Source organism: Podarcis erhardii (genome assembly GCF_964252035.2).
Source record: "Podarcis erhardii genome assembly, chromosome: 4".
In the NCBI taxonomy this organism is placed as follows: Eukaryota; Metazoa; Chordata; class Lepidosauria; order Squamata; family Lacertidae; genus Podarcis; species Podarcis erhardii.
In genome coordinates, this window is record NC_138508.1 from 3,492,279 (window position 1) to 3,507,601 (window position 15,323).

General features: G+C 42.2%; 1 protein-coding gene and 1 long non-coding RNA gene across 3 annotated transcripts in view; one reads left to right on the forward strand and one right to left on the reverse strand.

Moving 5' to 3' along the window:
• LOC309341023 (uncharacterized protein) overlaps nucleotides 1-15,323 on the reverse strand; it is a 157,334-nt gene that overhangs the window by 20,105 nt on the left and 121,906 nt on the right. The window contains exons 2-5 of one of the 2 annotated variants that reach the window (XM_081860416.1): nucleotides 4,410-4,491; nucleotides 4,095-4,177; nucleotides 3,850-3,976; nucleotides 1,998-3,273 (exon numbers count right to left, since the gene is read on the reverse strand). The exons of the other annotated variant lie outside the window; for it this stretch is intronic. Of the exons in view, the coding sequence (XP_081716542.1) occupies nucleotides 2,165-3,273; nucleotides 3,850-3,976; nucleotides 4,095-4,177; nucleotides 4,410-4,491 (1,401 nt within the window). The 3' untranslated portion in view covers nucleotides 1,998-2,164. Of the gene's footprint in view, nucleotides 1-1,997; nucleotides 3,274-3,849; nucleotides 3,977-4,094; nucleotides 4,178-4,409; nucleotides 4,492-15,323 lie in introns of those variants that run through there. 2 annotated transcript variants of the gene reach the window in all.
• The window catches only part of LOC309341394, a 184,469-nt gene continuing 177,811 nt past the window's right edge, over nucleotides 8,666-15,323 (forward strand). Inside the window, exon 1 of the long non-coding RNA XR_014156296.1 lies at nucleotides 8,666-8,963. This is a non-coding gene — a long non-coding RNA (uncharacterized lncRNA). The remainder of the gene's footprint in view (nucleotides 8,964-15,323) is intronic.

Consider the following 15,323-nt stretch of genomic DNA (forward strand, 5'->3'; position numbering starts at 1 on the left):
CCATGAAGGAGTCCTCTTTGGGTTTGGTCAGTCAAATCCACCTAACAGTTACCTCGTTCAGTCAACATTTTACCAGCTTCCTCACATAAATATCACGGGCGACTATTTCCACAGCAGTCCGCTGATCAACAAACTTTCTAACTCCATCCAAAAAGAAAAAAGAAAAAGAGAGATTTCTTTGGCTTGACGAGTTTTTGAGAAAGCCATGTTTTCAACTTGTGTATGTTTATGTTCTGAAACACCGAGAAATCAGATAAAGGGCACATAATTTTTTTAAATGATGATAATAATAAGGATATTGACAAGCCGAAACATATGCAAATGAAGGCGATCAAGATGGCCTTGCTTTATTTATGCATTTATTTAATTTCTATAGCGCCCTATACCTGGGGTGCCAACTTGAATAAAATATAGAAGGGGTTTAGTAAGCCCCTCCTCGCATAATCAATACATGATGTGGGGCATGCATGCCATTTGGATGGCAATGCCTATCAACTGGGGGGGTGCCCCCCTCAAATATTTTATGAAGGGGCAAAGACCCATCATCCTCTAAAAGTTGGCTCCTGTTCCCTGCTGTTGCATTCTGAAGGCAAAGGACGGACTGGACCCTGATTAATACAATAGACACGAGGCTTGACCAGCAAGACCCTGGGAGAAAGTGCGCATTCCACTTCCTGGCCCAGGTCGTTTTTATTAACAAAAGAACTTTAACACAGCGTTTGTAAGAACCAATCAGATTTCCTCTGAGCATTTCAAAAAATCCTCACGTGGGGACAAAGTCAGATCAGAGGAAGCCTCTTAAGTACAAAGAACTATTTTCTATTTGAGCATGCATACAGGCTAAATAAACAGGAACCAAGGAGAAATTAACAAACCCCGGTGGTTATAAACCCAGCAGTAAAAGGAAAGACAGGCATTTTACCACATCCATGGGGCAGAGATGCAGAGGCTTGTGGGATCGATCAGAAATCAAGTCAATGACCCAAGCCCAGTCAAAGTGATGCTTTCACCATTGACACAGTAGCTTTTTCATAATTCCTCATAGCAATCCCACATGACCAGACACCTACACCCACAGTTCTCAGAATGGTTTCAACATAAAATCACAATATGAAAACACAAAACCTGTAACCCCCACCGCCCCTGGCAAACAAAAGTTGAGATTCTTAAATTGTGGTACCCAGAATTGAACACAGTATTCTATGTGGGGCCAGACCAAGGCAGAAGAAAGTGGTACTATTCCTGCCCTTGATCTGATTCTGCCTTCTGCCACATTGGCCTCCGCTCCCTGTTTGGTGTCGTCTGCAAATGGGATGATCATCCCCTCAGTTCCTTCATCCAAGACATTTATAAAGACGTTGTACAACAATGGGCCCAGGACAGAACCCTGCAGTACCCCTCTTGTCACTTTTCCCCAGGATGAGGAGGAACCATGGAGGAGGACAATTTGGGTTCGGTCAGTCAAATCCACCTAACAGTTACCTCATTCAGCCCACATTTTACCAGCTTCCTCACATAAATGTCGCAGAGGATTTTGTCAAAAGCCTTACTGAAATTGAGATGCAGTATTTTCACAGCAGTCCCCTGATCAACAAAGTTTGTAACTGCATCCAAAAAAAGAAATGAAAAAGAGATTTATCGGGCTTAACTTGTTTTTGAGAAAGCCCTGCTTTCAACCTGTCTGTTTATGTTGCGAAGCACCATGAAATCCTCAGATGATGGGCACATAATTTTTTAAAAATGATGATAATAAGAAGGATATTGTCAAGCTGGAACATGTGCAGATGAAGGCGATCAAGATGGTGTTATTATATTTATTTCATTTCTATAGTGCCCTATAGCAGGGGTGCCAACTTGAATAAAATATAGGAGGGGTTTAGTAAGCCTCGCCTCAGTTAAACAGTCAGAGGATGCGGTGCAAGCATGCCATTTGAATGGCTGTTCCTATGAACTGGCGGGGTGGCTCCCTCAAATATCTTTTTGGGGTGCAAAGACCCCTCAGACTCTAAGAGCTGGCTCCCATTCCCTACACTCACAGGTCACAGGACGGTTACAACATAAAATCACAGAATGAAAACACAAAACACCACCCCCAAAACCTGTAACCCCCACCTCCCCACCACATTGTAAAAGGGCATTAGATGTCAATCAGCCAAAGGACTGGTTAAAGAGATGAGTTCTTCCCTGGCGCTGAAAGCTGTATAATGACGGGTTTTGGGAACTTTGTATGAATTCTTTGATGGGAACTGAGATTGGCGCTCTGACTGAAGCTCTTTCCACATTCCACACGCTGATAGGGTTTCTCCCCTGTATGTATTCTTTGATGGAAAGTGAGACTGGAGCTCTGACTGAAGGTCTTTTCACATTCCACGCACTGATAGGGTTTCTCCCCTGTATGAATTCTCTGATGGCGAGTGAGACTGCTGCTGTGACTGAAGCTCTTTCCACAATCCACACAATGATAGGGTTTCTCCCCTGTATGAATTCTCTGATGGGAACTGAGATTGGCGCTCTGACTGAAGCTCTTTCCACATTCCACACACTGATAGGGTTTCTCCCCTGTATGAATTCTCTGATGGTAAGTGAGAGTGGAGCTATCAGTGAAGTTCTTTCCACATTCCACACACTGATAGGGTTTCTCCCCTGTATGAATTCTGTGATGGGAAGTGAGTTTTGAGCTATTCCTGAAGCTCTTTCCACATTCCACACACTGATAGGGTTTCTCCCCTGTATGAATTCTTTGATGGGAAGTGAGACCGGAGCTCCAACTGAAGCTCTCTCCACATTCCATACACTGATAGGGTTTCTCCCCTGTATGAATTCTTTGATGGGAAGTGAGAGAGGAGTTTTCAGTGAAGCTCTTTCCACATTCCACACACTGATAGGGTTTCTCCCCTGTATGAATTCTCTGATGGGAAGTGAGATTGTGGCTGTGAGTGAAGCTCTTTCCACATTCCCCACACTGATAGGGCTTCTCCCCTGTATGAATTCTTTGATGGGAAGTGAGTTTTGAGCTATTCCTGAAGCTCTTTCCACATTCCACACACTGATAGGGTTTCCCCCCTGTATGAATTCTTTGATGGGAAGTGAGATTGACCTTTTGACTGAATCTCTTTCCACATTCCATGCACTGATAGGGTTTCTTCCCAATGGGATTTCTTTGATGGGAAGTGGAAAAGGAACTTTTCCCACATTCAAGATATTTATTCAGCTTCTCCATTGTGGGGATTTTGTCGTGGTCACCCATGTTGTTAATTTCCAGTCCATCTCTATCTACAATGAAGAGAAATGCATTAGCACCTCAGGAAGAAATTAAGGAAGAATACTTGTTAACTCTGGTAATAGAGGCATAACACAAGTGGGTTAGATGGATGGTTTTCTGAAGGGTTGGGTGCATTAATTAACGGGGATCAACCGACATCCTTAGGGGAACCTGTGATTCGATAAGCCTGGCTCTTCTCTTGAATCGATTTTGTTTGGCTCCCATCATGGCATCCCTCCGTTTCCAATGTCAGTCTTCTCTTTGGACAACCAAAGACTGACGGGAGGAAAAACAAAAACTGAAAACCTGACAGAAGCTACTTCAACTTCCCTAACAACTCTGAAGTTTACAGTCAAAAGGGCCTGGGGAGTTCAGACCAGGCTGCTGCTTGTTTAATAAGCTGCAACGGGAGGAAGAACATTCACAGAAAAAACAGTAATTTACTATTCAAGGGTTTGGGGGGGCGGATACTGCAATATCCAGTGTTGTAGGGGGCGCTGTTGAGTTCTGTGAATATATATGAGGTTCAACATAGAGAGCCGTTTTGAATTTAAAAACAGATATTATGATCCCACAAGGAGCCTTACCAAGAGAGGCCAAGATCCCACGATTCTCCTCCATGACGTCCTTATGCAGAGCTCTCTGGTCAGGATCCAGCAACTCCCACTCCTCATCCGTGAAACAAACAGCAACATCTTCAAAGCACACTGGACCCTAAAATAAGAAGGGAAATGTCCTACTCTGAGACAACACTGTTGTTCACCACCACTCCTTGAGCTAGGACATTCTTCCACCCCTTGGCCTCTGTCCCCACAATGCAGCTTCCCCTGACCTGATCTGGTTCCACAGCCGCTGCTTCCATTCTGTCCCCATTCAGAGATGGTTGAAGAGGTCTAGCCAGTATCACTGTGTCACCTGCAAGAGAAAAAAGGTAAGGGGGAGGCCCAGAGTGCCTTCTTGTCTCGCAGGTAAATCAGTGCATCTCAAACTACACAGGGGCCTTTGAGAAAGTCTCGCCTGCTGAGTGCATTTGGATATTTGGGTGCATTAGAGATGTTATGTGTGAAAAAATATATCTTCCCTCCTCTGATGAGTTGGAAAACCAACAGAATGAGACCAAACAGAGAAACACCACCTTCCTCCTTACCCAGTGGCCTCTCTCTGGTGTTCAGCGGAGGCCTCTCTGCCTCAGAAGAAATCTGGTCCATTTCTGCAAAGAGATCCTTTCCCTGAAAAAGAAACAAGGATTCAAAAGAGAGAATGGGGAGAAGGATTAAAAAATGAATGTCAGAGAGAATTCCGGCTGATCGTGGGAGCGAAGACAAGCGGGATTTCTCTCTGGAGAGGGAATCCAGCTCTTGGGAGGAAAAGGGGGGGTGCGGCAAGGGCGCCGCAGCCCCCCAAAACACCCCAGGGGGCAGGATCCCGGCACGGCCGTTTTGCGATTCCCCCGGCCGCCAGGTAACCTCCTTTGGAGGCGATGAAAGCAGCGGGGTAGAAAGGCAGGCAGTGGGAAGCCATTACTATCCTCCAGGAGCGAAGCCCTGAGGTTGTGCTTGTGCGCAGAAGCGATCGGCTCTCAAACACTAAGAATTCGAATTTAAAAGGACTTAAAAGGATTAAAAAATCGAAATAACAATTGGAGACAATTCGATGAGGACGAGGTTAATTCAAACGGATTTTACTTTGGCGATTAGAAATCTTTTTTATGGACCTTTAATTAACGCTAAGAGGGATGAGGAATTTAAAAAGCCTTTTTTTTTTTACAGTCTTTTTTGTGAAATTTCTGGGAACGTCGGAAATGGACCTCTGTACTTTCTACTTTCGATTACAAAAGATCTGCGTAACAGACAATTAGTGCCTCTAAGACCTTTGATGTACCTTGTATTTTTTTATGGTGGAGGGATGGATTAAGTGGTAAAGTTCTTAGAAAACAGAGGCTGTTCTCTTTCGTCATTTTTGTTATTTTTGTGATTATGGGACTTTGAGAGTGCTTCTCTTTTTCTTGGAGACTGTATCCCCCCCCCCCTTTCTTTTTTGCTTCAATTTCTGTGACGCAGGAAAATAAGCAGCGCCATTTTAATTCTCGGAAAGGGAGAATTTCTTTCTCTTTCCGATATAAATAAAAACTTTAAGGACGTTGACTTGGAGTGGATTAGTGGACTATATTTGGATATTTGGACATTTTAGATTTTTTTCTTCCCCCTTTTTCCCCTTCCCTTTCGTGGATTATAAAGTCTTCTTCCTTTGCTAAGTTTTTGTCTTTTGTTTCTTCTTAGAGGCTTGTTTTTGGAGTTTGGGATTTCTCTTTATAATTTATTTTTTGGTGGATATTTTGTCGGGAAATTGGGAATAGCCAAACAAGTGGCAAGAAGGCTATTGTAATAAGTGGGTATTTTGTAATAAGTGGGTATCCTGGCTGTTGGAGCGTGGATTGGATTAGCCATACAAGTGGCAAGAAGCTAATATTTAATATTAGGAATGTCTCATACTCAAAAAAAAAAAAAAAAAAAAAAAAGGGAGGGGGCGACACCAGTGGAAAGAAAAAGTTCAAGGCAAGAGTCAGAATTAAAAGGGGAAATAGTAAAGATGTTTGCAGAAATTAAATCAGAAATTTACAAGAGCTGGGCTAGGGGAATTTCCAGCGGCAAGAGAAAAAACTGTGAGACTCTGGGACTGACCTTGAATCTTTAAGTGTTATGGCAAATGGAAAGGAAAAAACAGATCAGCAAACTGTAAAAAAAAATTAAGGTCTGGGAGGACTTTGCAGCAACCCAGGAGAGGCTCAACACCAGGCCTACCTGCTTCTTCTGCGGCTGCTTCTGTATCAGTTCATTTAAAATCAAGAGGAATGCCGACAGAAGAAGCTTTGGCGAGTGCATTAAATAAGATAAATGATTCACTGGAACAGCTTAACAAGAAAACAGACGCGATAAATGTGAAAGTGGATGCAGCAACTACTAAAATTGACTTAAATACAGAAAGTATAAATAATTTGGGACAAAAGGTGAATACCAATACAGAAACCATCCAGAAATTGATACAGGAATCTATTCTGATACGGCAGACTGCGGAAGAAGCCAGGGAGAAAGCCGCTGCTGCTGAATGCAAAGTAACAGAACTTGAGAGAGAGAGTCTCAGCCTCACAGAGGCAACTGGAGGAACATAAGTTGACGCTTGCTATGATTGAACTTAAAGAAAAACAGAGGATCAGAGCCCTACCTGAATTTGAGAAGGAAAGCTTGACAGATTTTCTCACACAGGAACTCGCTGACTTTTGGGACTTGGACTTGGGCCAAGAAGAGTTTAGAGGGCCTTCAGACTTGGAAGAGGAGGGAAAAAAGAGAAGAACAGAACAAGAGACTGCTTGATCACCCTTCGAACTAAAGAAGAGAGAGATAGAAAAATGTTGGAATGAAGTTACAGTGGTGCCTCGCAAGACGAAATTAATTCATTCCGTGAGTCTCTTCCTTCGTCTTGCGGTTTTTTCGTCTTGCGAAGCACGGCTATTAGCATCTTAGCGGATTAGCGCTATTAGCGGCTTAGAAAAAGAAAAACAAAAGGGGAAAAACTAGCAAGAACTCGCAAGACGTTTTCGTCTTGCGAAGCAAGCCCATAGGGAAATTCGTCTTGCGAAGCACCTCAAAACCGGAAAACTCTTTCGTCTAGCAAGTTTTTTGTCTTGCGAGGCATTTGTCTTGCGGGGCACCACTGTATATGGCTTTAGTAGAAATGTTATAAGGAATTAAGTATAAATAGATTAATAGAGTATTAAAGGAAAAAATAAGGCTAGAATGTGCTAAGATAATTATAGGATAGAAAACAGAGGAAGATGGAAAGGAATTGCTGAAACAATTAGTAGAAGTGGAATACAAATAGGGAGGTGTGAGGAGGTCGCGGAAAAAAGTGAATGAACGATAAGATATTGAAATTATTTGATGTGTTTTAAATTGTTTTTGTTTTGTTTTTTTAGTTTAATGTTAGTGTTTTGTTAGTGTTATGCAGTGTGTTTTTTTGTCTTGTATTGTATTGTATGGTTTTCCTTTTTTGTAGTGTTTAAATTATTGGAAAAGGCAATAAATATTATTTTTTAAAAAAAGAAAAGAAAGACAACATAAGAAATGTAATAAATATAATGGAATATCTGACTACCAGGAACGATAAGCAAGCGATGTTAATGTTTGTGGATGCTGAGAAGGCCTTTGACAATATTTCATGGGAATTTATGTTGAAAAACTTTGAATTTATGGATATGGGTCAATCTTTCCTTAATGGTATAAGGGCGATATATACTGATCAAAGAGCGAAATGAATAGTTAATAATGTAACAACAGAAAATATTGTAATAACTAGAGGCATAAGACAAGGGTGTCCTCTTTCACCGTTGTTATTCATTTCGGTTCTGGAGATCTTTCTAAGATCAGTAAGAAGTAATGAGCTAATAAAGGGAGTGACAGTTGGTCAAAATGAATATAAGGTAATGTCTTTGCCGATGACTTGGTCATAACAGTGGAAGATCCCATTAGTAGTGTTAAAGAGGTGTTAGAAGAAATAGAACAGTTTGGTCCGGTTGCGGGTTTTAAATTAAAGAAGAAAAAGACAAAAATAATTGTGAAAAATATGGATCAAGAAATAATTGAAAAAATGCAGCAACAAATAGGGATAGAGGTGGTTAAGAAAGTTAAATATTTGGGGATTTTGTTAACCCCTAGGAGTATTGATCTGTTTCAAAATAATTACATACCAATATGAAATAAAATTAAGAGAGATCTAGAGGTGTGGGGGAGAATGAAGTTATCATTTTGGGGAAGAATTGCAACGATAAAGATGAGTGTGTTACCGAAAATGTTATTTCTGTTTCAGACTATTCCAATAATCCAAGGGGCGGCAATATTTAAGGAGTGGCAAAGAATGATTTCAAGGTATATTTGGCAGGGTAAGAAGCCAAGAATAAAATTTAAGTTACTGACAGATGCAAAAGATAGAAGAGGCTTCGCCCTGCCAGACTTGAAATTATATTATGAAGCATCGTGCCTCTGTTGGTTGAAAGAATGGATAAAATTAGAGAACACAAAATTGTTAGATTTGGAAGAATTTGATAACAGATTCAGTTGGCACGCATATCTATGGTATGACAAGAAATGAGTGCACAAGTGTTTCGAAAACCACATCATTCGAAGATCTCTCATAGAAGTCTGGGATAGGTAAAAAAACCTACTGGAGTCAAAAATTCCACATTGGTTGTCTCCGTTGGAGGTGATGAGTGCGAAGAAGATCAATATGAGGGGGAGGTGGATAACATACAGGCGTTTAATAATGAAAGAAGGAAGTAAATGGAAACTGAAACCATATGTTGAAGTAAAAGAAAATGTAAATGATTGGTTGGATTATTTTCAGATTAATGAAATGTTTAAAAAAGATGTATTAGAAAGAGGTTTTACCAACAAGGAATCAAAATATCAATTGCAAGTATTGAATAATGACGTAAAAAAATTGTCTAAAATGTATAAATTATTATTGGAATGGTATACAAAGGACGAGGAGGTTAAATCGGTTATGATCCATTGGGCCAAAGATTTTGGATATAATATACAATTTAAAGACTGGGTTAAATTGTGGAATGAAGGACTGAAATTTACTCCGTGTACTATAATAAAGGAAAATGTGATGAAAATGATATATAGATGGTATGTAAACACCAGTAAAATTAGCAAAAATGTATAAAGTAAGTAATAAATGTTGGAAGTGTAAAGAAAAAGAAGGAACATTTTACCATATGTGGTGGGAGTGTAAAAAAGTGAAATGCTTTTGGGAAAGGATATATAATGAGTTAAAAAAGATGTTGAAATATACATTTGTTAAGAAACCAGAAGCATTTCTATTAGGAATAATAGGAAATGAAATTAATAAGAAAGAATGGAAGTTATTTTTATCTGCAGTAACGGCAGCAAGAATACTAATGGCCCAAAAATGGAAACAAGAAGAATTACCTATGATTGAAAAATGGAGAATGAAATTAATGGAATACGCAGAACTTGATAAATTAACAGGAAGGATCCGGAACTGACGAGACCAGAGATTCGCTGAAGGCTGGATTAAATTTACAGATTATATGAAAACTATATGTGATGACCAGATAACATTTGTAAGCTTTCAGGAAGCTCTGTGAGAATTTATGGTAGAAATATTGTTTCAAAAATAAGGTAAATTAAGATATTATTGTAGTGCAATATTAAATTAAGAAATGTGCAAGAAGTGATCAAGACGGAGGATTATCAAACATGTTGATGGAGTAAAAAAAAAAGATGTTGGTGATAAATTGGATGTTTTGTTTTGTACAGTTTTATATTGGAAAACTAATAAAAATATATATTAAATAAAAAATGAATGTCAGGGCCAACAGCTTTAAGGATGTCAGAACTCATTCCATGGATGCCTTCCCAGAAAAAAAGGAGCCATCAGTAGAGCATGATGGGATGTTTTCTGACCTGTTTGGAGCCCCTTGGGAGTATCCAGAGGAAAGTCTCTCTTACCTGCTGCTCTGCCTGCTTTCTCTCCTCTGCCTGACTCAGGAGGAAACCGTCGGCCAGGGCCACCGCCTGGGAACTGGTCTCCGCTCCACAGTCCCTCACCCAGCTCTCCATCTCTGGGGGAAGGACAGCCAGGAACTGCTCCAAGATCACCAGGTCCAGCATCTCAGCTTTTGTGTGCCTTTCCGGCTTCAGCCATTGATGGCAAAAGTGGTAGAGTCGGCTGCAAACCTCTCGGGGTCCCTTGGCCTCCTGGCAGCAGAACTGCCTCAACTGCTGGCTCTGCACCTCTGAGCGGAGGGTGTCCTCCTCACCCAGGATCTTCTGCACAGAGTTTTCCCAGAACCCTCCACTGCTCCCAGTTTGGATGGCATGGCCTCTTTCTGTTCCAGGGCCAGCTGAGTCTCGCTCACCCATCTGTGCTCTCAGGAAGGCTCTGAGAGATCGGAAGGAATCCTTTGGTCTTCTGCCAAGTTCTGTCTGTCTTAAGGAGAGGCGCTAGCAAATCCTACAAAGCAAATACATTGTTCTGTTACAAAAGCTGTCTAATATCAGGAGAAGAAAAAGGTTCCCTGAGCAAGCATGGATGAGTCTTGGAGGGAACCAGGGCTGGACTGCACCACAGCCCAAACCATGAGCTATTTTATTAATTTAAATTTCTATAACACTTTATATTTTAACAATAAATCTCAAAGCGGTTTACAGCATATTAAATCTGTGGGGATAATTGGGGAGTTAGAAGAAGATATATTATTGAATGATATCCTTCCTAACATGCATTAGCAAGTTCCATATTCTAGTTCCATACAACCCCCTTTTTTAGATTATGCAGCGATCAGCTTGTTGCTGACTCATCTGAGTCTTACTATTAAAAATTCCTTCCTGGTAAAATCCCTTCCAATCCTTCTTAAATTAATAAGCACAATGATCTGATTCACATTAATATAAAAGTAGTTTACTCACAGATTCATTCACGTTCACAGACATATCCCTGAAGGCAGGCTTAGGTTACATAACAACTAGAACTATTCCATAAAGAAGTTAGTCCCAAATGACTGCCACTAAGGAGTCACTTCTCCAAACACACAGCAACATACAAAATGGAGAAGACACACTGATCAGAACATGGAGGCCGTGTGCTCCTCCATGCTAGTACAACAGACTGCACCCTCTTCAAGTCACATGGAGTGGAAGTCTGTCCCTGATCTGAAGGAAACAGGAACATAGCAGTCAAGCGTCCCTTATTTGGCGGGGCAGTCCCTTATTCCAGCACCATGTCCCGCTATTGTCCCTTAATGATGATGTCTCTTAAATAAGCTACTGAAGGTAATGGGGCCCTTTCTATGTCCAGCTTGCTGGGTTTTTTGTGTTGAATATATGCTAAATCGTAATTTATGGACCTAATAGGTATCTAAAGCCATTTGCACAAACCAAAATATGTATTTTATAAAAGTAATTGTTGATCCCTTATTTTCGAGGCTGCTGGTCCCTTATTTTCAAATTTGTAAGTTGACAGCTATGAACAGGAACTCTTCTACTGAGTGGTAGAAAACATCCCCTAACGTGTTCACTGTAGGAATGTTGTACTTGACTGCAGTTACAGATAGGTAGCCGTGTTGGTCTGCCATACTCAAAACAAAAAAAATTCCTTCCAGTAGCACCTTCCACTTTCACCTTCTCACCCCTTGCTTTTTCCTGTAAGACCTATTGCAGTCGTTAAGAGTCGTCAACAGGCTCATCACAGCTATCTGCCAATCACCCATTCCTACCACCCTTCTGAGTAATACCCCTCCCCACCTTCTCACTATATAGAAGGGTCTGGAAACTTCTGTTTCAGTGTATCTGAAGAAGTGTGCATGCACACAAAAGCTCATACCAAGAACTGACTTAGTTGGTCTTTAAGGTGCTACTGGAAGGTACTTGACTGCAGTTTCACATCCCACAAAATCAATAAAAGAGAAATAAATCAAGGTAAAGAAAGTCAAATATAAAGTCTATAGTCAAAGCAACATAGCAGAAAACAAATATTCTCTTAAAGATATCAAAATACAACATTACAAAGGAGGTCAACTACAGAATACATATTTAACACAGTAGGGCTGGTTGAGTCTGGGCTTCACCCCCTAGGCCAGGTGGAAAGGACCTTTCTAAAAAGGGGAATCATAGAATCATATAGTTGGAAGAGACCACAAGGGCCATGGAGTCCAACGCCCTGCCAAGCAGGAAACAACATCAGAGCACTCCTGACATATGGTTGTCAAGCCTCTGCTTAAAGACCTCCAAAGAAGGAGACTCCACCACACTGCTTGGCAGCAAAGAAGAAAGAGGAGGAGGAGGAAGAGGAGGAAGAAGAAAGAGGAGGAGGAGGAGGAGGAAGAGGAGGAAGAAGCAGCCTCTAGCTCTCCTAGAAGGAAGATTGCAATGCAAAATGTGGAGGGAAGTGAAGGGATTTCTGGGAGATGGATCAGCCTGGTTTCTCCTGCCTTCCAGTCAATGCATGAAGTCAGAACTGACTGACAAGGGAGTCATTTGTATCTTTTGAATAATGGATGTTTGGCTCTAGTGGGGGTCCTCACCTGGGGGTCCTCAGGAGCTGTTCTCCCCACCCCCACTCCCCTCCTTCTGTCTCCTTTTCTTGCACTTGGACTCTCTGCCGCTATCCAGACAGTCTCCTGGGGTGGGGTCCCTTTTTCTTTGCTCTGAGGGCCAGGTATGTATCAGGCCAACCCCCTGAGGGCCAAGTGGGTGGGGCCAAAGACATATCCCTTGCAATTTAGGCAGGTAATCTATTATTATTATTATTATTATTATTATTATTATTATTATTAACGCACACACAGCCATTGACGCCAAGGTCCCTGGAGCCTCAGTGAGTAGCAGTGCCCATTTCTGGCTCAGCTGCTTTGCCAGCAAGAATCCCTTTGGGACAGAGAGGATGTGGTCCTGGGGTGCCCTGCTCTGGGTGCGAGGGGATTGCTGCAGTGGCCTCCGTGGGGAGCAGCCCTGGGAGACACTGGGAAACTGGTCCCCAATGCAGCAGCCAGACTCTGGGCTGGGATCCCTCTCTTTATTCCTGGCCTTTCTCTCCCACCTTTTTTTTGGGGGGGGGGGGCTAGTCCACCTCCTCGTCCAGCTTTGGAAAACCATTTGCACCTGTTTCCTCTGTTGTGCAATGAGGCTGAGTGACGTCACACAGAGTTCAAGTCCCAGGGACTCCTTTGTTTTAAAAGGGGGGATTTCGGGGGAGTCATTGTTTTTCTGAAGGGGGGGCGGAGGGCGAAATGAGTTTGGGATCCTCTGATCTGCAGGAAGGAGAGCGAGGCAGCCCTGGCCCCTCCCTGGCAGGACCCTCTCCTCCTCCCTGACTTGGGGTCCCCCCCCCTGCAGGAGCAGATCAGGCCCCCCCGGCCCCCTCCCCTGCTGCAGCCCTGGGACCCCCACCAGATCCCAGAGAGAGAGAGAGGAGACTCACCAGATCCCAGGAGGGGAGAGCGAGGCAGCCCTTGCAGGAGAGACACAAAGTAACACCCCCCCCCTTTCTTTCAGGAAAGGACTGGGGAGGGAGGGGCCTGGGCTCTGGAGGACCTGGCCCCCCCTTGCTTCCTGGCCTCTCTAGGAAGGCAGCTCGGTTCCCTTTAACCCTTGCAATGCAGAGTCCGTCCTGCTCAGCCCTCTCTCGCTTGGCAGAACCTCAGATTTTTATTATTTTTTATGCACATAGAGGGAAGCTGCTCCCCTGGTAATGCCGAGGTACCAAGCGAAGTTCAAAATAAATAAATCCTATGCTCATCATAAATGAGCAATACTTTCTTATGCACACTTTTAATGCTAATATACAAGAGTATGTCATTTCCCCTTCCATAAATGCATAATTGCTGATTCAGGGGACACTGAATTCCTTGCAGAGATGATAGGACAACTTTCCAGATTAGTTAGCTGGGAGTGAGACAGTTGGCAGAGTGGCACTGGGCTCGCTAAGATGCCAGCTACTACAGGAATTGCTTTCTTGAGCCTTTTTAGGACTGCAATACCATTTTAAATATTATTTTTTTTGAAGATTCATTTTTAAGTCATGGCAGTGTGTGAGCAAATACTCCACATCTGCCAAGCTTGCAGGAGCAGGACTAAGGGGTGAAATGAAGCCCCCCAGATCCCCAAAGGTTGAGGGAAAGGGTCTATCTCCCTTCTTGCTTTCCATTAACAGTTATTTCCACCTAAGAAATGGGAAGAAAGCAGCTGCTCATGTTCAACACAGGGTTTGTTGGGGTGGAGATTATTGAGCTGACGATGGTATGATTTGTCAGCAATAAATATGATTTGTTCTTATCTGTAAGTGAAGTCACATTTGAAACAATACAGAAGCAGTCAAAGGGAATTTCCTAGGAAGTCTTTTTTCAGTCTCACCTGCAATCATGTGTGCTGAACACACAGAAACAAATACAGTGGTACCTCTGGTTACAAACTTAATTCATTCTGGAGGTCTGATCTTAACCTGAGACCTGGTTCTATATAGTGAGAAGGTGGGGAGGGGTATTACTCAGAAGGGTGGTGGGAATGGGTGATTGGCAGATAGCTGTGATGAGCCTGTTGACGACTCTTAACGACTACAATGGGTCTTACAGGAAAAAGCACAAGACAGAGAAACTGGAATCACAAGACAGAGAAACCAGTAGGAGAACACTTCAATCTCCCAGGACATTCTATACAAGATCTCAAAGTAGACTGGAAAGAGAAGCTGCTGAATTGCAACTTATCACCAAACTTAAAACCATGGACAGACCTGGTCTGAACAAAGAATTGGATTCTTATCTCATTATACATGACAAAGCCATTTTTCACCTTCTCACCCCTTGCTTTTTCCTGTAAGACCTATTGCAGTCGTTAAGAGTCGTCAACAGGCTCATCACAGCTATCTGCCAATCACCCATTCCCACCACCCTTCTGAGTAATACCCCTCCCCACCTTCTCACTATATAGAAGGGTCTGGTGACTTTAAGATACTTAAATTGTAGTGCCCAGAATTGAACACAATATTCTAGGTGGGGCCTGACCAAGGCAGAATAAATTGGTACTATTCCTGCCCTTGAACTGATTTTGCCTTCTGCCTTCTGCCACACTGCAAATGTGATAAGCATCCCCTCATTTCCTTCATCCAAGTCATTTATAAAGACGTTGTACAACAATGAGCCCAGGACTGAACCCTGCAGCACCCCTCTTGTCACTTTTCCCCAGGATGAGGAGGAACCATGAAGGAGTCCTCTTTGAGTTCTGTCAGTCAAATCCACCTAACAGTTACCTCATTCAGCCTCATTTTAACAGCTTCTTCGCATAAATATCACAGGGGACTTTGTCTTTTTTTTTGAAATTAATTTTTATTCAAATTTCCAATAACCAATCCATTTATAATTTAACATCCAATTTAACTTATACATTCTTTTTGACTTCCATCAGCCCATCTGACAATTTTCATATTTATCACAACTTCTCACATTTCATACATTTATGTTGCACTTTGACAATCCCTATTTTAT